We start from the raw sequence: 23,410 nt of genomic DNA on the forward strand, positions 1-23,410 counted from the left end.
AAAAAGGTTCATCCTTAATTAAATTCAAACCAATTATTTCTCGAAAATCAAATGAAGCATTTTAGTAAATTAGTATTACAATTAATTATCATAATTATGCCCGTGCATGGAAATATATTTAATAAAACCATCCTTTTACATGTCAATACACGTTTTCTCTGTTCTAGCTGACAAATACTCTTTTCCGAAGCATTATAACAAATAAGACATCTACGTAGGTTCAGCAGACCTTGCACAGCCTGATAATCAGATTCATTTGCCATTTTGTTTTCATGTCATAATTCATTCTTAATTAATTCTATTTGAATTGCTAAAATAAAATGTGTCCAGAGTAGAATATGTATACTGCAATCACACTCCAAGCTTTCTAAATGTGTCATTGAGTGGCATTCAAAAGGCGGCTTGCTCACTGCAATCTGCTATGGAATCTCTAATAAATGATACTCTGGTGCGTGTTAAGCAGTGTGAATCACTCTTTGGCCTTTGAAAATCTGTTACATTTGAGTTTTGATGAGAACTGTATAATTAAGTTATTTTTAAACTATGTAGATTTGAGTTGCTGTACATAATGGATGTAATGCATGTTGGAGTTATGAATGAGTCAGTTACATTTAGAGTGTTCCTCAACCACCATTAATGACTATTTTATGCCCATTTTACTCCAGCTGTTAAAAATACTGTACACAATCATATTTATGCAGAACAACATAATTAAACAACAACAAAAACCCTACAGACAGATTATATTAAGAGCTGTCAATCATTTCCACAATGACAGCGGTTGTTCTGATATCTGGTGATCAGGCTTTTGTTCACATTTTACATATTTGATGTTCAGGCCTTTGTTTACATCTAAAGAAGGAAATTATTCCTCAAAGTCTGTTCATGCAGGAATCTTTGAAATTGTTTTTAAATTGTTGGTTAGTGTGGAAGAATACATTTTGAACTATAATCCGCAAAAGCAATAGTTTAATGTCTCCATTCTACCACACTGCAGTTTTGGACCTTCCTCTTGCATAAAATGTTAATTATTTGCCACAACAGCAAGACTTTCTTAATCATCAAAAGGACTTTCACCTCAGCCTGAAGAAAAAGATAAGCCTTTTATAACTACAACATCAGATCTTGTATTGCATCTACTATAATTACTTACCATTTGAAATATATTTATGGTCTATAATTTAACAGGTGTATTTTCTAGTGTTCCGATAAATTAATGTTTAATAAAAATCCTTGCACAAACATATCGAAACACGTTCATACAATGTTTCTGGACCTCATTAGTAAAAGAGAATCCCTTCTCAGCAATGTCAAGAGTGTGACTTGACAGAAATGTGAATCACTGTCCCACCTTGTGGCCAAACCTAGAAATCATCTGTAAAGCCGGGACAAAAAGGTTACTGTTATGGCTCTTATTGTTGTACATTAACTCATATAGACACATAAATGCTTTGGATAGTTCATAACAAGATGTTAAAAATATTGAGAGAAAGTACTCATGACATTTTGTTAATTTGATTTGTTAGGTGACAGACTTCTTGAAAGGTCTAAAATTAAATGTGAATTTAATGAATGGATAGGAAAACAAAAAAGGATTCCCTGCTGACTTCTCTGTTCTGTTTAATCTCGGCCCATGCTGAGATGTCAACAGAGCTACTGGATATTTGGAGGGAGTGGAGCTTTTCAGGTGACAGTGATTTAGACATCCTTTCAGAACTAATTAGTCTCTATCCCAAATTTCAGAGTCCTTCTACTCATGCAGTGACATGTATATTTAGTAGAAACATTCTATATAGATCTCAAAAGAAGATGTTTGTTCTTCTTTCTCACTTTGCAAACTTTCGACACAGCTGGACAACACAAGGCTGGGAAGCCTGGTAACTACTAGTACATACTGGACTAGCAACATTCAGATCAATTTAACAAAAACAACAAACAGGTCTAATAGTCAAACAAACTTTATTATGAAAAGCAGCAAGGGGCTCAGATACTAACAAATTATCCTCAAATATTGCACAAAAGTATTCTTGCTTTAAAAATAAGCGACTGTATTAAAATTTTTATTTTACACAATGTAATAAATTCTCATCATTCTGGAGTATACCCATCACACAGCCAAGTATTGATTGTCATTAATGTCACAGGAGGTGTTACGCTTTCCACTAATAAAATCATCAGTGCACTCCAAAGATACAATGATTGGATTTCATGGCAGGAAACTTTTTTTTAAATATACTTTTATATATATATATATATATATATATATATTGCATCTTTAAACAGGGTAAACAGTGCATAAAGGACTGGCAATGTAGATTATTTATATATATATATACTCTGGAATAAATGAAGACATCTTCACCAGTGTTGTGATTTTAACAAAATGTGGAATTATCGACTATAGTTTTGTTAGTCGTGCACCTTCTCACAATATAAACTCAAGCACAGGATAAAATGCAAGGGAATGACAAAGGACCTTCTCTGGCAGTATTGGCTTAGGACAGCTTTCCATTCGGAAAAAATATATTTATAAAGAATCTGCTTTACGGACTGTGCAAAACAACATGCATGGATTAACGTGGCGATTGCTCAAGCGACGGACATGAACCTCTACCAGGCAGGGAGAGACTTTTGAAAACCTTTAATGGATGGCATTGTGTCGCTGCATCAGTTGACCTTCATCGTACAATCTTCATCTTCTCAGTCCACCAGTTTACGACAAAGCAATACTTATTGGCTGAACATTTCACAAAAAAAGTATACTTAATTCCTTCGGTTTTTTTGCGCAGTAAAAAGTAGTGGGATGTTTATGTGCCGCAATGATAGGTTAGTGTTAGAGTAAGCCTGCAGTCAGATTGCTATTGTGAGTCATGATATTGAAATGTGTTAACCAAACACTACTTCAGAAACAGTTCTTTTAGATTGAAATTATCCATGCATGAACACCCACCTAAGGAGGTGGTTCCCTTTGTGAAACAGAGTAGGATCTCCTATGGCATGTTGTCATTCTCCTCAGCCTCCACCAGGCACGACCGGTCTGAGTCCAGGACTCGGAACGGAGGGTGGTATTCAAAGGCCGTGAAGATAGAGGTACCAAGATTGCGCTTCTGGTGAAGGAACCAAATAACTGCGGAGACTCCCATGATAGCCACCACGCTGAGAATGACCAGGGCAGACAGCAGCGGGCTGGGTTCTGCGGAGAACAAGTAACAATGCAAGGAAGGTCACTACAATAAACTCTAAATCACAGAGGAATAAGTAAAGAAACAGCACAATCTGCTCAAAGGTTGACTTACTTTGCTTGACTTCCTCTGCCTCTGAAGAAAGAAAAAACACATTATGAACCATTTTAACGATATATCCTGCCGTCACATTAACTAAATGTTCGCTACATGGACTTACATTTAAAAAATGTACATACAATAAGGTCTAACAAGACATTGTGATTTACATTAAAAAAAAATCTAATTCAAAAGAGCTTTATTGGCATGACCATATCAAAAACATAGCATTGCTAAAACATGTTGCACAATGTGGTACAATAAAATGTAAAACAATTACAATAATACCACTGAACAAACATGTTAACGATACATGCATCACAACAGAAAAACATACTCTATGTGCAAACAATATTAATCTTACTCTGATCTGTTTCGCAGACCACTCCATTCTCTGCCTGTTCCAGACAGCTGACATTTTCCCATTTTCCTGTGTTGCTGTGCAGAGCCACACATGTATCCAAGGGCAATAGGTCTGATAGGGAAGAGCTGTCATCCCAGTTACTGAATCCTACAGGTTTCTCACCGAACCACTTCATGTTGTCACCTGACCGGACACAACAGTCATTAATCCAGCAAGACAAGAAGCAAGAAAACAGCCACTACCTTAATAATTTGAACCATTAATGTTTGTGGTAGTATAGCAGAATGAACTAAAGTTGTGCTCAGGTTTGAAGACATTAGAGTGTTTTTATTTGCCAAACTAATGTCTCCAAATAAGAAGATACATGTACATTGACTATAAATTAGGATTTGTAGAATTAACAACATATCAGACCCAAACAAATATACACATTTTCAAATATGATCAATGGACTTTCATACAAAACACTTCATGATGAATAAAAACATCTGAAACAAAACCGTTTGAGATACAGTGTCAATGTTCAATCTAGTTACCTCCAAACAATTCTTATAAGTTAAATATATATAAAGAATCTGATTTTGTCTCATGGAAGTTAGCCAGCATGTCTTCACATACCTCCGGTAACATGGTACTTACTGTTTGTGTCATAATACATTCCCAGCCAAATGTTGACATTGTTTTTCCACACCTCTGGGCTATATTTAAAGACAAAGTCATTCTCCTCAGCACTCTGGATGGTCAAAAGCTCTAGAAAAAACACAGCAATGTATCACAAAAGAATACACATTGAGAATGCACACAATCCATTTGTCATCAACAAGGAAGTTTAAAAATAAGATGTCTTTGGTACCAAATCCTTGGCAGAGAGTTTTTGCTCTATCAAAAGTATAACTTTTGATTTTGTCTTCTGTTCCGTGGACAAAGTGGTAACAGCCGTCTCCAAACGGCACCCAGGTGCGTCCATCTGCAGGGCAGTCTGAGCAAAAACATGGGACACACATGATCTATCTGTATTCATTTATTTATTTATTTTTAGCTTTTAATCATGATTTAAACGCCACAGGATGAAAATGACCAAAAACACCATGTGAAATACAACTGACTTAAACTAACTTTCAAGTGTCTGCAACCAAGGCTAAACTGTATGTAAACTACAGTAAGGAAATAACCTTTATAGTTAGTTTCAACTTGTGACTTCTGTTCCTCTTTTATCAGTGCAGTTTGTGTCTTTGTTTTGGCAAATGGTGTCATGCTTTTCTAGACTTTTTTATACACTTGGGTTTTTGGTTTTTTTTGCTTGGTTACTGCTGCACCTGTTATTTGATCAGATCGTTGTCCCTTTGATGGAGCTGACTATAAAAACACAATGTCATAAATGTTTCCAGTTTATTTGTCTCATCGTTGTAGCAAGGTTTAAGGTGGTCATTTCTTTACTCAATGGTTATTACTCTACCAGTTAGTTTACTCTTTTAAATGCCAACACAACCAGTAATTCCTGCTCATGAGGTTACATGAAGTTAGACAGGAAGCGACAAAAAGCTGCCCTTGAATAAACCCACCTCTAGAGGGAAAACGCAGTTACAAGCATGCTAACCGTGATTCAAAAGTTATGTTGCCTTTAGCTCAACAACAGTGTCGACATTCGGGTAATGTGCTAACAGTAATAGCTAACACAAGTACAAAGAGCAACGTAGGCCTACACAATGCTAAATTCAAGATAACACGTTCATTTAGCGTAGAGCGAATATTGAACTCTTACCTCCCGTCAAGCCCAACTGCAGCTGAACACACAACACAAAGACACAGCATATAAATGCTAGAGAACGCGGATGTTTCTCCATTGACTCCATGACAGCGAAGATAATATTATATAATAATAATGTAACACAAACTAGTTCTAGCTGACTGTTTCCAACCCTCCTCTGCTGTTGCCTGACTCTAGTGCCTGCAGCAGCAACGTGAGGCGAGATCCCACCCACACACACACACACACACACACGCACGCACACACACTAATACAGCCCACAAAAATGGCCACAACACTTTACTAATAAATACTAAGTACACCCACCAGTCTGATATAATATTACCCCCAATGGTTAACTGTTGATGTTACATAGCTTAAGATACTGTCAAGAAAATGTCTGAAACCTAGCAAGTCGAAAATGGATGCAAATTAGAGCGAATGGAAAAGCAGTTGTTTTACAATTTTTTAGAGCAGACCTCTTGTGTCATAATATAACACACAATAACTTCTTGGTGGTGCTGCAAGCACAGTGTCATATTGTAAAAATAAATAAATAAAACAAAATAAATTAGAATATGGAAGACATAATAAACACAATGTTTTAAACAATTCAGACTTGTTTATTGATGAGAGTCAATTTTCTAACTATCTAAAAATGTCAAAGTTGTACTGTTAAACACTTTCCCAAGTACCAGAGATTTAAACCAATAACTACAATTGTTCTATGTTTCTAAATAGTGTGCCTTGGGGGCACAAAGGGATTAGAAATGGTTTTGATTCAGGGTGCTTCCGAGCAGGTGATAAGGGCGGGAGCAGCAGAGAGGCTCAGAAGGGGTTTCAACTTCATTGCTTGTAGGCGCAGGTGGCACAAACACAGACAGCTGGAGGGTTAGTTTTGGTCCTCGTCTGGAGCTGGTGGCTTCCTGTAGGGTGGCACAACACTCTGCAGGATACTGTTTGGACCCATCTGCCATGGCAAGGCCTGCTCACAGACGCCCCCTCTACCCACCACTCTGTACCTCCTGATACCCAGAACACACCCTGCCCAGGCCACACATATTGTCCACAATACCATGCGACAGTGTTTATATAGTTCAAAATCTGAAATATTGGTTCATGTATGTGTATGCTAGGAGATGGTCACTGTCACAATAATGGTGCCTGCTATAATCGAGGAAAATGACATTGAAGTGGTCTCTGTCAGCTGCTATGTTCATGGGGGAACAAAACAGATGTTGTTTATTTTTCTTCTCCCATTTTTGTTTTCTTGAACTTCTGTCAATGAAAAAACAAAATGAATGCAGAGATATACAACTGCATTTTATACATTCTAATAAGAACAGATTCCTTATTAACAACAATCCAAATGTGAGAGACAAAGTGAGAGACTGTGTTTAGACTCAGCCCTCACAAGCTGCAAGTATATTTTACTGGCAGACCATACTAATAAATTATTTATTTAATTGTATTGTTTATACTCAATTCAAGGTGAGTTACCGTTTATTCTCAGTCAAATGTGAAAACATATACTCAGGGTTCAGGATGAAGAATAAAGACTCGACTTACAATCAGTTAAAAGTTGAAAATTTTGAAAGGTTTTATTCAAAAATGTCAAAGAAAGGAAAAGAATAAACCTTAGGCAACATTCTACTGAAAAACAAAAGTCTTTGGCTTTAACAAACACTACAAAAACAAAATGATAGAGGAAAGATTCCTTTAAACTGTACATACAAGTTACCACTGGCAATTGTGGCACAAGTTTAAAAAACAAATAAAACAATACACTTTCATATAGCTCTATGAAAATCTCTTATTTTCTCAAGCTGTCTGTACAACAATCTTCATAAATTAGAACTTTTTTCATATAACTTAATGACTGTTCAACATGGTGGTAACTTATATGAGCATTTTATCTCATGTGCACCTCTGCAAGTCTTGACCCAGATACTATGGCACTTAATTCAGACGCCACTAGCAGCATTCACCTCACAAGACAGTATTACTTCTCAGTCTTAGGCATTACACAGAAATCTCAAGTATAATCACAGCGGCCCTTTACATTTGTTGCACATCCAAGTTAACTACAGATGAAATGCTGCTGCAAGTTTGTTTAGACCCTCGACAAATCAACAAACATGTTTGTTTAAAGAAGAATATAGATCCAGTTAACCCCATGCTTTGTTGTCATTGTTTAAATCAGCCTCTGGTATTCATTGCCATTAAAGCATCTTAAACTATGAAACTGAATGTTTGAACATGAGTAAGAACATGTTGTTGCCCACTCTAATGATTACACTAATACATGATTTAAAAAAAATATGTTCGAAGGAAATCAAAACGTATTCAAAACACCCTTTAAGAAAACAACTGTATGTGGCCAGCTCCTGAGCATGGCATTTGGTCTGGAAGGTGGGGCTGGACCTGCTAACCCGACCTAGTACAGAGGAGAAAGAAAACTCTGAGGTAGATAACTGGTCTCACTGACCACCAGGTCGAATCACAGGCTTATTGGAGGATACCACAATAAAATATAAGCCTACTTTAATCCACTATGATCAAAACATGATCTGACTTTTAAGAAGGTTGTAACGCTCACCTTTAATAGTTTAAATGTTCTTTCTTTTCAACGTAATAATACCCATGATGCATTTTTCTGTGTGAAATTAATTCGTGGCACTTGTTGGATCCAGGCCTTCCTTCATGCTTGTGTGTGTACTGTACTATTATCTATGAAAACTGAACCTAATTGTACAAAAAAGGCACACTATCCCAACTGCAGAGTCACTTGTGTCCTGGTTAAAGAGACAAAAGATTTCAACAATGTACTATCTCACAATCTTTGGTGAAGTAAATTACAATTGAAAGTGCCTAGATTGTTTCCTTTCAAAGAGCGAGGTGCAATAACACACACATATCCGTCTTATTTCACACCCCCAACTTGCTGAACTTTTGCCTAAGTTCTTTAACAAGGCTGCAATTAGTTTTTTTGCACAATCATAAGTCTATGTTTTTTCTGTTTGTTTATCAAATGTGAAAAAGACACACCCCATCAAAAAAACAATAAACATCACCCAAAAAGACAAAAGCACGAATGACAAACAAAACACCTGTCCTTTCCCCCACCCCACCAAGTTCAACTTCAGCTACTCTACAACACCAAGTAATCAAAAAGGCAAGATTCAAAAAAGGTAACACAGTCCAACATCCAGAAACATGAAAAGTACTCTTACTAAATAAATATAAAATTGATTTAAATCCTCAGATGTGGACTCATTGGAAACTGTTTTTCAAAAATGTCTTCTACTTTTCTATTAGTTTTGAAGGGGAAAAGCAACATTCATTTGAAAAATTAGCTAATTTCAAGGCAAAAGCTCTCAACATTTTTTGCTTATTGCTGCTCTCTGTGTATCATAAGTATGAAGGCAAATTTGAATCCGACAGCTAGATCAATCTAAGGTTCTAACAGAAATCCGCTTACAAGAAAACAACACGTAACACTTCACCAGAGCAACACTCACACAGCAAGCACAAAACATCATTTTCAAAATGTCAAAAAAAGAAATCTGGAAATATTAACAAAAACATATGTACTATCATGCACCTTGAACAACTACTCCCATGATTCTTCTGTGTATCCTGTGGCAATCCTCGGTAAAAAATAAACGTTTTCTAGTATGAAAATAAAACTTTTTCAAAACATTTTTTTTAATATATATTGATGAAGTCAGATATTCTCTCTGAACATGATACCAAAAATAGTCTCACTTAGACATTTGCAGAACCTGTGCAAAACAGTGAAAAGATCCTCGGCATCCGTAGACTTGATTGTTTCAGCTGTTGTTCCAAACGTTACCTCAGAACTACTTGGTTTGTTGGTAGGAATATGGGGAATGATTGCCGGAAGAGTCCACTTGTGACTGTGCACCATTTTCCTGAAACATAGAGTAAAATAAAAATGAACTGCTGTTTGAAATAGCGATAATTCTTTATATTGGATTACATTGTATTTGGCAACCTACATACATCAGGTTGAAGTGATTTTATTTTACATACCTCTAGAGGAACATTTGATGTCTGAATGTGTGCATACTGTGGAATATATGCTCCTTGCATAGCTGAGTTGGCCGCCATGAACTGCACAATAAAGGACAGAGAACATCATATAGCATGTTAGCATATAGCATTTACATTTTAATGAAGGGCTTCAAACATCTTGTTCCCAAATAGGTATAATTTGTGGGCTCATATTTTATTCCATGCAGAGCTCCCTTACCGCTCCTGCATTGCCCAGTGAGAGGTGACTCATCTGCTGCGCAAGAGGGCCCATCATGGAAGTAGGCTGTAGTGACATAGAGTGGTCCATAGAGGGTGATAGCACAGTACCCTGGAAGAGGAGTGTGAGAAGATGAGAGGACAAAAATACTACTGAAAAACAAATCAATCAAATCAAAATGCTACAATGTCACGAAAAGAATGCAGAATACCTAGGATGTAATTGCATATTGCAGGATTGGATTTCAGAGAAGAGAAGCAGAGTAATCTCAGACTTCACATGTAATGCCCACACCAGAAGGTGAGTAGTCACAAGTTGAGCTAGTTGTCTATAAGCATCTTGGCTGGCCTGATGCAGCTTGTAATGTTTTCTACTCTGGCTCTTTTTCAAAGCAAGAAAAGACTCTTCTCTCTCATTTCAAACCCATCTGTTGTAAGATATTCGGCATCTGTCATCGAATACACAGCTTCATTTAGTCTCTCCGAAGCAGTCGTTTCTACACTCCTATACAAACACTTTAGTAGTGTAAACCCTCAAGGATCAGTGTCACCTTATGTGTAACTACTTCCCTCCCATATTGTGGCTGTCTGTTTACGGAAAAATGTTATGCTTGTGTAACAACCACAGTGATGAAATAGAAAGACAGGACAATATTGATGAGAAGACTGAGATATGTTGTGCTTACCGGGTGCGGCAAGATGTAGGGTTGATGAGCCATCCAGGATGGGTTCTGCACCTGGAACATCAGACAACAACACTCTGTAAACACGCTGCTATTTCCAGAGATCACATGCTATGGTGACCACTGTGCCCTTTGTCACATATTTAACCCACACCTCCACAAGCCCAGAGGACCGGTTCCTGAAGCCTGATGACAAATGGCTCATAAACACGAATGCTGAGTTACTATGTGTGAAATGATCTTAAAGTACAGCTACACACAATCTTTAAAAAAAATATTCAAACCTGGTATGCTGAAACTGGAGACATGTAAGGGGACATGGACGCTTGAGCCACCATCCTGTTTGAAATACTGTATGCTTGTTGGAAAAATCTGAGGACACAGAATAAAGATTAATTTAGTTAAGTAGGAAAATAATATGTGTAGTAACGACTACAGGGGAATATGATCTGTTGTTGTAGTTTACCCATTTTGCAAAGCAGCTGCACTGGGATCATATGTGAGTGTCATTCCAGCCTGGGAACAAAAGAAAGGACAGGTTTGGGAACTTCACTAAAGACACGCAACACACAGCATCACAATGCATGCAACAATCTATTGTGTATCTATTGTGTAACCTGGAAGCGGGTGCCTCTGACTACAGGGTGCATAACCAGGATTAAAATAATTAAGTAAGTGACAGGTATATGCAATTTAATCCTTAGGATGACAGTTTGTTATTACTAAACAGCAAAACATATCATTCTAAAGGTAGTACAAATCAGTTATCTGCCGTCTCTGCTGTTTATCATCAATCAGTTTAGCTACACCTGGAATGTGTCATTCATTATTCCTCATTATGACTTGGTCCACATCACAACGTACCAGTCTAGAGTCACCGTCTCTACCCCAACCGCGACCATTCAGGACAAATCTATTCTGACTCTGTCTCTTTTTCTGTCCACCATCAGCAAACTTGCACAGCAAAGGTTCAGTTGACACTAAAAAGGGAGAAGGGACATAAGAGAATAATATAAAATGTTTGTCTCAAAGTAACATCATCACACACACACTCCTGTCTCTTATTGCTTGCTATACAGCCACTGACTCCCCAGAGTCGTGGGAGTGCACATTTACTAGGCGGCCTGGGAACGCAGACATCTAATTTGGCAGCTGTGGACCTGTAATCCCCTCCCCTTCCTAAAGGAGGCAAGGCCAGCAGAGACTATTTCAGTCTAATAATCCAATTTAAAAGCTTAGAGAGGGAGTGGAGGCCACACAGAGCAGCCCCCTCACTCTCTGGTTCTCTTTGTCTGTGCTCTGCCACTTAGTGCTGAATGTATGTGAGCAGCAGACTCACTGACTCCTGTTGGAGGCAGGAATCAGTCGGCAGTCCACTTCATTCTGCCTATACTGTACATCGCAGCTCATTAACAGTGTGTGCATTATAGGCATCACAAGAAAAATGCTGCTATTCTCTTTCCCGTATTATCTTCATGGCATGGCAGTTAAACTAAATATTCTTTCATGACATTTCAGCAGTTCACTCCTGCGAATGCTAGATGGTTATACTGTGTTCTTACCAGGAACACCTGCAGGTGTTTTGATAAACTTTCCATTGAAGTGAGAAATGACTGCATCACATTTTTCAGTTGACTCCATCCTGAAAAAAAGACACACAGCATAATCAGTTACACGGGCAGAAGCAAATAATGTGCAGGTGCTTTCCAAGAACGACTTCGTCTCTGGGTGGGTGGGAGAGGTGGATCATTATGAAAGATTGCCCAGAGTGTACATTCTGCCTGTTTGCAGTTCATTTGTAAACTTTTCCCCATTGTGTCCACACACACCTATTAAAGGAGACTCATGACACAAACATGTTGTCACACTTGGCCGTGGCCTCACCTGTCAGGTATTTCAGTAAAACGTCTGGTTCTGCAAGTACGACTGACGGAAGCCAACATTGCATACTATAATTAAACCATCCTGTCATAGCGAAACCATTTCTTAAATGAGTTTCCATTTGCCTATACATATCCGTTCTCTTCGCCTTGTTCATGAAAACATAGCTATGTGTTTTTAGGTATTCATTTTAGACATTAAGCCCTTTTATATATTGTACTAAGAGGAATATAAAAATATATAAATATTTGTATTAAATTTAAAAGCACTGCAATGGAATATTTCCTAGCATTATCTTATCACTGGTAGCGGATATTACCTATAGCCTGGATTTTATTCCTTTGGTATTGCAAGCACTATAATATTTTAAATTTAAAATCCATATTTACTTTGCCTAATGTTCTTAAAAGGGAATATTGCCACTCGTCCCCTTCCTATGTCCTAACATAATTTCCATGTCCCTGCTGTAAAGAGTTCTCTTTATTCACTTCAATCCCACCAATGTTTAATATGTCCCCTAGTCAGGCGGTTTTGTTGTTAAAATGATATATGTGGCACCAGTATAAAAATAGGTCAGGACCATGAGTCATTGACAATAAATGACTGACCTTGCGAAGCCCACCCCTCTGCTGCGTCCACTGGAGTCCCTCAGGATGCGTGTGGATATGACCTGGCCGAAGTGCTTCAACATGTTCTCCAGTTCCTGCTCATCCATGGACATCGGCAGGTTGGAGATGTAAAGGTTTGTCGGGTCTTGTTCTTGTTGCTGCACAACGAAAAGAAGGGGAAACAGGAAACCAGAGGTAATGAAATTATTCGGGAAATGCTTGAAAACATGCCCGGAAAACACAAATACATTCCTTTGTAGTATCTATTACACACTGGCTCTGGTTACAAGGAGGAAGAGGGGAGCGGTGGAGATTTTTCTTATAATGTCATATGTTTTCTCCCTTGAAATGGCTGAACATTTAATAGACTTCTAACAAGGACTTCAGTAATGGGGTTAACATGTCTCTGCCGCTCCCTGTCCGTCTCTGTTGGGGGTTTCAGGGAGTAAAGGGTCACTACGAGCAGAGATAAATAAGTGATTTGCATGCAGCCCACGGTGGCTTGAGGCTCACATCAGCTGATTTCTTGCCGTTTTTTAATAGCATCAGCAGAAACATAAGACACGGCTACGACTCCCAGGGGAGTGGCCCCTCACCATTAATATTCATCAGCGATGCGTTATTCAGAGTCGGCTACAGGGAGAGGTTGGATTACTAAAAGTAATACACCAATAGAGAAATCTACATTTCAGTATTAAAGGACAATGATGGAGCCATCGACCTGCTCTGCAACCGAACCCAGGCATCCCGCTCTACCTTTAGGGCCTTCGGTGGGGGAGATGAGCATTAATATGGCTAAGTGTCCCCTAGATGACCTCCCGCTTAGGCACTTGATGAATTGTTAATAACAGGAAGCTGGTTTCTTTTCTTTTCAACCATAGCCGCTCCTCTGTTTTAACAAGGACTCTGTTGCATTTGACAGAAATGTATGTATGTGTGGAAAAAAGCTCAGAGAAATGCAAGGACAATAACTACGGCAGTGAGATAGGACATCTGTTTGTCCTTTGAATGGGTTACCATCCATAACTATGACTGATGCATGCCTGTGGAAGAAGAGCTGAGGAAGATAGGTGTGGCTGATAGAGGGAAGTTACTCTTGACCCCTGTTCAGCCTCAGTCTCATTCTGCTGGCTACTGATCAAGCTCCACTGAAGCAGTTGTGCCTTTAAGCTGAAGCGTATTAACAATGGTGGTAATGGGGAATGGGCATGTGCTGCTCTTTCACTTCCTCTGGCGACATTTAGCCTACTGATCCAGAGACTTCTTCTCCCTCTCACCAAGTTTCATTAATATTGGCAAGTATGTTTCCCACAATCTTACTCACAGACACGAAAACCAACAAACTGAACCAAATATAACCTCCAGGACTGAGGTAAGATCGTCCCTTTATTGATGGCAATCCCACAGCTTAACAATACATTCTAAAATAATGTCATGGTGTATTGTTGCCTGTATTAATAACATTCTATACAAGTCTAAATGAGTCCCTTATATGGATACAGAGAAAGGAAAGCACATATCACAAGATATTCATTGAAGTAGCATACGGTAAAAAGCAGGGAAGTTCTTATCTGGCCACTTCCCACCACCTGCCTATGAAATAATAATGAGAGAAAGCCCATCGAGGGTGCCTGGGCTGATAAAATAACAGGAAAAGGGACCTTTGTCAGAGTGTTCATTAAGTCCAAACAAGCTTCAGCAATAGTGAGAATAAAGCTGGAGTGAAAGGCTCACACTTTATAATGGCATTTACCTTCCACAATACAAAGATTAAACTTCAGCATGGCCCTCGGACCTGCTCTATTTTAATTAAAAAAGTAAAATGGGTGCACAGAGGCATGTCACGAAGCTCTACAGATCCCCAGACAGGGAAATGAGGCCAAGGGTTCTTGCTCAGTGCTGTATGGGAACAAAATTTCCCCTGACCGGTTCCTGTTGCCATAGCAACACACAATTATTTACTTCCTTTTCTGGCGTCAAAGAGTTTAGGTGACTTAAGTGAAAGCCCACCATGTTGAAATCTCCAACACTATTCTGTGAACAGATACAGCCGGATCTGTGTTGAACTGTCCACACACCATTAAAAGTCATAGTTTGAACCACTTCACTTATAGTTCACAATTCAAACAATTTATTTATTATGACAACTTTATGTAAATTAAAATGTTGCTAAAGAACAGAAATGTGTTTATTTGTTTTCCCTGCAATCTTTTCTGTTGTTTTAGCCATATGTGCTGCAACAAGCCTCATTTGAGGTTATTCACCTTTAAAAAATTAAAGTAGAGATAGTAAATATACGGAGGAGACGGAAAGACTAGTCTCTCAGTCTCAGCTCCCGGACAATCTTACAGTAGAAGTATGTCCATATGGTGGATCATTTCTCTGCCACATTATCCAGCTGTCACCAACTCCAATCTCTACACCCTAAAGTCTAGCAATTGGCTCCACTCACGTCTGCACCCCTTCTTTAGCATGAAGCCTGGCTGGATAACAGAATACCTTCGCTACCCTTCAATCGGGGACATATTTAAAAAGAAAGTGGTGAGGCACAGATGTTACATGCATTGACATCATATTAACCATACTAATAATGCAATTATAGTCAAACTTAATTAAAAAAAGGAAAGGGAGATGAGACGGGAGAGAATTAAACATACAAGTGAAAGCAGTGGCTCAGGTGGAGGGTGGAGATGCTACTGATATAGCAAACATCTCAGTGAAGCAATAAATGCATTGATGTGATCTCTTTGATGGTAAAGCAAATAAAAGGACCGACATTTTGTCATCACAGGCCATGTATAAGCAAATAGACACACGCACTACACCTATGCACACATATTCACTTGTTTCAACACATGATCCAACTCTCAGAGTCACTACCGACCAATGGCTGCGCAGCATACACCCTGCAGTCACGGATTCCAGTCCTGCTATTTAATACCACGTAGATTAGGTTTAGCTCGCCTCCCCAGCCAGATGGAGGAGAAACCGTGTTACTGCGTGAGTTACATGTGCGTGATATACGGATTAGACTGTAATGAATCCTCACCTTTGCCATCTGAGCTTGGACACCAGTGGTCTTCAGGGCAGCCACGGCTTTCTGAGCTGCAGCGGGGCTGTCAAAGTCCACAAAGCCATATCCTGAGGACACGAGCAGCACAGTTACAGCAAGATATTCTAAAGCAAGCAAAAAAAAACTGACTGAGCATGTGCTGACCTTTAACTCTCTGCGGTGGATGGCTAAGGGTGTTCATTTTTTTTGGTATAGCATTTAATAAAATAAAGCTTTACAGCATGTTTATACTTTTACACTATAGGTATTTCTTATGCAAATACCGATTATTTTCATTTGAAATCATTTTTTTCTTCTATCTAATGTTAGCAAATGGTACGATTTCCATAGCTAACCTTACCCAGAGAAAAATACCACAAACTATTCACTTTTTGGAGAAGTGGAACAATAGAATTAAATGATAAATGATTATTAAAAGACACTTTGTTCCAGTTTTAGTGTATTTACGTGAGCTTTTGTGTTTGTCTGTGTGCGTTTTGAGCTAGAGGTAGAATAGCGCTGAGGATGCAGATACCAGCGTGACGTTCATGGCTCAGGTCAGCCTTTTGTCCTGGGGGGGGGACATACAGGGTGAACCTGTAGTCCCTAACCTCAACTGCAGTGGCTATATTTAACCTGTTCAAGCTTAATTATAGTGATTATGTCAGGGCTCTTCCAGCTGAGAAATGGGTCACTTTGGTACCAAAAGTTTCATGTGAATCCTTGTCCTCGTAATAATATTAATAACTTCTGAATAATTGTGAAAGAATACAATACAATACAATGTTGTGAAACTCAAGGTCGCAACAAAGTTTTTGGTGAAGCCGTCTCTGGCTTTTATCTGATATTCAGTAAGAGCTCTGTCAAGGTCTTGAACAGTGTCCTTTTCCCCATTCACTGAGAGACATCGATTAACTGGCATCTGTATAATCCAGAGGAGAGTGACAAAGCATTCTCTTAATCCGATCAGCACAAGAGAGAATCAGTAAATCCCTCTTTAGTCAGATGGGCAGTCTACTAGAAATGAACCAAGGCCAACACTGTCACTCAGCAGAGAGAGGAGGAGTCGGACGCTTTTTCCCCAGGAAGCACCCGCGGCAGTGACACATTAACAGACATGGGCTGAGGCTTAAAATAACATGAGCTGGGAGGCAGCTTTAAGCAGCCTGGCTGTTTCCTGACGTATCATCTGACACTACTGCATTGCTGTTGAATGACTTGATGTTTTCATAGAATTACCACATCGGATGTCTACTTTTCTACAGAAAGTTTAGACGTGAAATCCTACAGGGAACTTCCTTGGTTTGATTAGAGCTAAGAAAAAAAGAGAGGGGCCGTGTCGGGAAGAGAAAAAACACTTTACACACCTTTACATTTGTTTGTAGTCTTGTCCAGGATGGCCTTTGTTGACACAATTTTGCCATACCTAGGGGAGGAGCAGAAAGGCGAGGCTTTGTTAGCTGGATTATGTATGAACCAGACAGAGCCAGTTATAAAACACAGAGGGAGGGAGGGTTGAGCAACAACCTATGACATCACCGAACAAATATGAGAAACAGGAAGTGGTTTTCATGTGGTGCTGAAAATCCCCACCACTCGAGTGCAAAGCCAAACAGTCCCTTTTTAACTCAACCACTATCTTAAACTTCATAAAGAGATACCAAAGATTTTTTTTGTTAAGGCATACCCTGTCACTCATGTATGCTTGTACGTAATTGCAAACCCCTGTCTCACCAAACCGGCGGTTATAAAAAAAAGAAAAGAAAATGTAATGTTTTCGGGTAAAAGGCAAAAATCCCCCTCCCTCTCTTTTTTTTTCTTACACAAAGAGTCTCAAAAGCCTTACTTCTTTAATCGTGATTGCTTTAATAGTTCAGTATATATATGTAAAAACAAAGTAATTATATTTTAGTATCGTTTTTTTCATCCATCTGAATTTTAAATAAAATAAAGAAGAATGAAGTATTGTGATATTTACGAGGCAACGTGAGTACAGAATATATGTCTGACATCCAGAGAATGAATTGGCAGCTTTGTGTTGCAAAGCCAGTATCGCGTTGGGAAGAAAGGGCCTCAGAAAAAAGGCAAATAAAATCTCTGAGGCACCAGGGTGGTCTCTCTGCTGGGCAAATATAAAGCATTCAGCGCACAAAGAGAGCTGTGGCCGAGCCCAGTGCTGACAGTATCTCTCCTTTAGCTACATGATATATGAAGCCTCTGCTGCTGTGCCCCACATGTGTGGCTTTCAAGTTAAACTTTTTCTGTCATATTCAAAAGGATCCTCTAATATGTGAGAATCTCAAATATTTACATATGAATCCAAAGGTGTCACTATGCTCTGTGAGTGTTCCAAAACTACTCCATTCTTCATAAAAAGATGATTTAATATTAAATTCTTTCTTGGAAGATATTTCGGTACCACTTTATGTTGTGAACATTTAATAAATCATTAATAAGCTTTTCTAAGACAAGAGATAAACAGGGCAACTGTGACCGGTTGCTTGCCAAATATTGAGCCCACATTTATTTCTACTGCTATGGCTACTTAGCTAACTTCGTCATAAAGAGATGCAAAGAAACATCAGGATTGATGGGGGAGAATCAAGTCAGTGAACAACAGATACAGAGGGTGTTGGCTGATGAAGAAGACGAAGTAAGCTAGGTAGTCGATATAAGGCTTAGTCATCTTGCCACATAGTGAGCCTGTGTTGATGTATGAAAACTATGTTAGAACTGGTTTTATAAAAGGTTCTTAATGATTAATAAAGTGTTTACAACCGCATTAATAACCTAATTATACACTTTTTATGGATCATATATAAGGGTAGTCTTATTGTAAAGTGGTACTGATATTTAAACAAACATGTAGGGCTAAATTTCTTATTCAAAGGCAGAATATTAGAAAGGAAGAAAATGCACAACAGTAAATGATTTAAAAAAAAGTCAACACCATGTAACAAAATGCATCTTTAAGACTAACCTGTTACTTTTTAACCCCTATTTTGTATTCTATGACATATATGTCAAACAGTAACTGCCACTGCCAATTCAAACTAGACTCTAAAATGTCAAAATAAAAAGCCTAAAGGTAGGCCAAAAAATCAATGGCTGATCAATAGTGGATAATGATGAGAGGAAGTGTGGTACTCACGGCTGACAGAGCTGGACCAGGTCATGGTCTGTGGTGGTAGGGGACAAGCCTCGGATGTAGAGGTTGGTTTTGCTGAGCTGGTCCCAGCCTGCAGTGCTGCTGCTGCTGCTGCTGTGGTTGCTGGGGCTGGGTGGAGCCATGGGGTGGGACGATGGGGCAACAGGTGGCTGGACAATGTGAAGAAAACCCAGAAAAATTCAGTAAAATATAAGTTCAGGCAGAGTGGTAATCAAACAATATTGTTTATCGTGATGGCATAGCCCTTGTTTTTATATCATTAGGTTCCTAAAACTCCATACCGCTCTATGGGCCAAGATCGCCTGAGAACTGTCCTACTTGAGGGTCAGACCATTTTGAGCAACTTTCATAAAAAAAATTATATACTTCCCACCTCTGATGGGACCAAATATCAAGTCTACAGGGTAGTGAAAGACCTTGGAGTACACCAGTAGATTTCTGCAGTAAAGTGAGGAGTGCAACCATGGTCTAGTCAGTGTTAATTTACTGAAAAGAATCTTCACTAACTAATGTTGCGGCACTTTGGAGCAGCAGAAACAAACAATCAACAGGATGTGAACATATTATCACCTTAAAGAAGTTGATACGGCAAAGTTCACATACTCAGCAGCTCTGGAGTAACCCTAGTGTGCATTAACAGTTGTGTTTCCGGCTGCTTGATGACTACAGACCAATACTCCCTTTCTTTTAGCTCTGTTTTGCTCTCCACCAACCCCTGAGGGTGCTTTAAGTGATTTAGCTACCCAAGGCGCCACTATGTTCACTAGCTAGCTCCTAATTGTGTCTTCTGATTGGTGCTCCGGGAAGCGTGTAGTGGGGTTTTTTTACAGTTTGGTCAAGGCTGAAAAAAACTGCCGGCATCTGAAATGACGCTGATGCGGTAAGAGTTAACCAAAATGCTTTAAAACCGAAAACAGTTCAATAAAAGATGCTGAAACTCTAGCTGAGTATAGAGCTGAGGGTATAGGCAGTCGGGTGATGACTGTGGGTATGTCAGTCCAGATGACCCCTTACAAATCGTCATTTAGTCCACTATTAATGTAACAATATCAACTAAAGCAGCTCCAAGTTAGTCGTATCCTTGTCCATGTCAGGGGGAAAAAAAACCACTGTACACTCCATCATTAGTATCTCGTGGTTTTCTGACCGGTGTGTGGATTAATGTTTTACAGAGCACTGATCCATATCAGCAGAACAATCTCCATCACACCCTGGCAGTCAGCACATTAATGGTCTACAGGGGCTGGTAGCTCTGGCATCAGTGTCACACCAATGCCGCTGTCTAAGAGCTGCCGGATGAGCAATTTGCAGGTCAACAGAAACAATCATTTCTGGAGAAGCGCCAGAATTATGAACTCTTATTAATGAGTCCCATTATTGCTCAGAATGGTTTGAGTAACTTCTGGTATGACTGTGTATTATTTCCCCTATTTGAACAGACTGTATTAATATTTCTTACAATAGCTGGAACTCAGGCCTGTTGTTGTGGGTGAAAGGAACAAAAAAAGTGAAAATCCTTCGGCGATTGGGCAATTTTGTGCTTTATGTTTACAAGACCCAGATGTCATAGTCTGAGAACTCTCCCCTCCAGGGATCTGGCTTTTTGTTTACTATCCTACACTGATTATCCCTCCCCCCTAACCGCCTTCTGTGAGGACTCACAAGAGGAGGAAGCTGATGGAATCCCAAGCATGACGTGCTGACAGGATTGAGCAACCCAAGTCTGGACGAGCGGATCTTCTCTTGTGACCGGCAGCCTCACATGCCTTCTCACTGAAGTTTAACTTAGTGTTTCCCAAATGATTGGTGGCACGAGTCCCTTTTGCTCGCACCATAACAACACGTTATCTGTTCTCTAAAGCTTGGTCTGTGTTATAACGTTATTACCATGCCTTCAGTGTACGCTGCAAGCAAAACTGTTCCACAAGTTAAAGGTAAAGAATCATCATGGGTGGTCTGACAAAACGTCTCTTTAGTATTCGCCGTAAAGATGACAGCACTAATGTTGCTTCTGTTGTTACATACGTGACAGGAGTATTCATAAATGCCTTTACTGTTCTCGGAGAGCGTTATAAAAGAAGGCTGGATAATAATAATCGTGAAGTATGCCACAGTTGCTCTCATGACTAGCTTTCAATTACAAACTTATAAGTAACTAAATCGATTTTCATGATTTTGGTAAGACTAGGAAACATGATTTACATATCAGACCACAGAGAGGCCAGGAATGACAAGAAACAGGAATTAGTAAACAACGCTGAATAGAACTTGTAAAAGCCGTTTTCACCAAATTGGAACTTTTCAAATTTCAATTTCAAAATGACTGTGATGGTGGAGGGGTCCCAAAATAATGGTGGCAAACACTGTTTCATTACACCAGATAGAATCTTGATCTTCATACTGCACTTCATTCAACCAAAAAAAAAAAAAAAATAGGCTTTCTCTCATAATTAAATGGGTTTCATCTAATCCTATATAAAAAAGCGATACTACAACTTATTTCTCAGCATCTCAGAGAAACTGATTCTTGAATTCTTAACAGTAGCTCAATTATGAACAGGCCATGAAACAAATGGTGGGTCAATACTGTATATCAATAGCTTAATGTTAGAACTATAGGACAGCAAATTGGAAAAATCTACAATGAAATGTTGGAATGAATAGGGCTAAAGAATAAAAATGTTGAATTTAACCTAAAAAATAAAAAAAGGGACATGCCTTAGCCTACATTCACTCATCCATATCAAACACTAAAGTATTTACAGAGAATTCCCTTCATAGAGCCCTAAACGCCAAGTCCACAAACTGGGCTTCAGGTGAGTGCAACTTCCTTTTCTTCTAAGGGACTGGAAGTGAGTTCAGTTGTCATACATGTCCCTGGCTTCTCAGATGAAAGACTGAGAGAGACTGTGATGGGGGAGAGGACGGCCTCTTATCAGCTAGCTCCAGACCGATAGAGCCCGTCATATCCGAAGTGGAAATACGCAGGGCTTTCAGCAACAAGCCTCGCCCATGGAGCTCTAGCCACAGGATAACAGCACGAGCAAAGCACAGTGGATATGCTTATTCAAATCTTTTGGCTAAAGGGAGTTTTAAAAATCCATATGAAACTGGGACAAAGTGAATGCATCAGTGGGCAAGCAGTCATCCATACTTTAAAATTGTGTACAACATAGAGAAACCGACTGAAAGACAATTTGGTGTATCTAAGGTGACCTGTGGTTCATCACTGAAAGTGAGTTTGACAAAATAGAGGCCATCCAATGGTAGGCCTACAAACTAAGCAAGGATATATGTATGGAAAACTTCTATTTGGTCGAGTTTCAGTGAAGTGTTGATCAATACCAGCCCATGTGCACCTTTATAATCCAAGATATGTAAAAAGTGATGCTCTTAGAGGGGATAGCAGACTATTTTGCCATGTCTCTCCGGCAGTGTCGGACCTGGCTGGACCACAGCCCGAACAGTATGCTGTTCTTATTATGCATAAGTAGCCTATCTGAATGCTTCATCACACACATCAACACCCCACGGACAATTTTACTGACGTAACCCAAAGTAAGTTCATTCTATTTAAGCGTCTGTTTTTCAGCCTGTGAGCTGATGTTAAATATAGCTTTTCTTCGACTTTCATGAAGTCACCTTTGTGTTGTATGTCTAAGAAGTAGTCTGTTGATAAATATGAGCGTATTTACGTTACCTGTTTGCGATACGGAGTCCTGAGTGGGTTTCCAGTATTAGCATAAATCATCCTCAATTGGAATAGGGGCAGTTTTTCTTTAAGTTAAGCTACAATTTTCAAGCGAAATACATCAAACTCCTCGTATAAGTCGAAATGTTTTTGACATGGATATCCTCCTTACTCCGTTAATGAACACAGGAATAAAATGCTATTCATATTAGCTGTATACATATCCTTCTTCTCGTCGAAAATCCGGCAAAAGAAACCTCCGTAAATTGTCCCAACTTCGATTGCCCAGCCCCGTTTGTTTGACTGGCTTCATTGATTTGCAGTCAGCGCTGCGCAGGACAGACGCTGCCACGGAGGGAGAAACCATTTCATCTTTGAGGGTAGGGGCTTTTCCAAAACCATGTTCCCGAGACACACTTCGATTATAATCTAGTCGCTCTTACTGAGATGTAAGAGTATGATATTTGTTTTCTATAAAATACAGGTTGGCATTTCTTGGGTCTCCACTGTCTTTTTTATCCGAAACACATAATATATAGACATTGTTTTCACCTCTGTTTTTGATCATGTATTAAAGGTGCATACCAAACATTCCACTGTGCAGTTTATCCTGTATCTGATATTCTGACAAGTATCTCGGTGTGTTTGCGTTTAACCAG

The 23,410-nt window shown here is 39.1% G+C and overlaps 2 protein-coding genes across 3 annotated transcripts; both read right to left on the minus strand.

Moving 5' to 3' along the window:
- Positions 1 to 1,942: 1,942 nt before the first annotated feature.
- Positions 1,943 to 5,643, minus strand: cd302 (CD302 molecule). The gene is made up of 6 exons (XM_063886963.1): positions 5,408 to 5,643; positions 4,499 to 4,624; positions 4,285 to 4,395; positions 3,646 to 3,828; positions 3,297 to 3,317; positions 1,943 to 3,193 (listed from the first exon to the last, which is right to left on the minus strand). The coding sequence occupies exons 1-6, from the start codon at positions 5,496 to 5,498 to the stop codon at positions 2,991 to 2,993; spliced, it is 735 nt and encodes a 244-aa protein (XP_063743033.1). The 5' UTR covers positions 5,499 to 5,643; the 3' UTR covers positions 1,943 to 2,990.
- Positions 5,644 to 6,967: 1,324 nt separating this feature from the next.
- Positions 6,968 to 23,054, minus strand: LOC134866809 (RNA-binding motif, single-stranded-interacting protein 1). Of its 2 annotated transcripts, none has more exons than XM_063886962.1 (13): positions 22,761 to 23,054; positions 19,043 to 19,209; positions 17,259 to 17,317; positions 15,889 to 15,980; positions 12,840 to 12,997; positions 11,913 to 11,992; positions 11,215 to 11,330; positions 10,817 to 10,866; positions 10,635 to 10,722; positions 10,354 to 10,404; positions 9,669 to 9,734; positions 9,449 to 9,529; positions 6,968 to 9,327 (listed from the first exon to the last, which is right to left on the minus strand). In XM_063886962.1, exons 1-13 carry the CDS (start codon positions 22,809 to 22,811, stop codon positions 9,256 to 9,258), a joined length of 1,131 nt encoding a protein of 376 aa, XP_063743032.1. In that variant the 5' UTR covers positions 22,812 to 23,054; the 3' UTR covers positions 6,968 to 9,255. The 2 variants fall into 2 exon arrangements, with proteins under 2 accessions (XP_063743032.1, XP_063743031.1); XM_063886961.1 differs by having other exon boundaries at positions 9,669 to 9,779.
- Positions 23,055 to 23,410: the final 356 nt, after the last annotated feature.

The sequence above is a fragment of the Eleginops maclovinus genome, chromosome 7 (assembly GCF_036324505.1).
Source record: "Eleginops maclovinus isolate JMC-PN-2008 ecotype Puerto Natales chromosome 7, JC_Emac_rtc_rv5, whole genome shotgun sequence".
In the NCBI taxonomy this organism is placed as follows: Eukaryota; Metazoa; Chordata; class Actinopteri; order Perciformes; family Eleginopidae; genus Eleginops; species Eleginops maclovinus.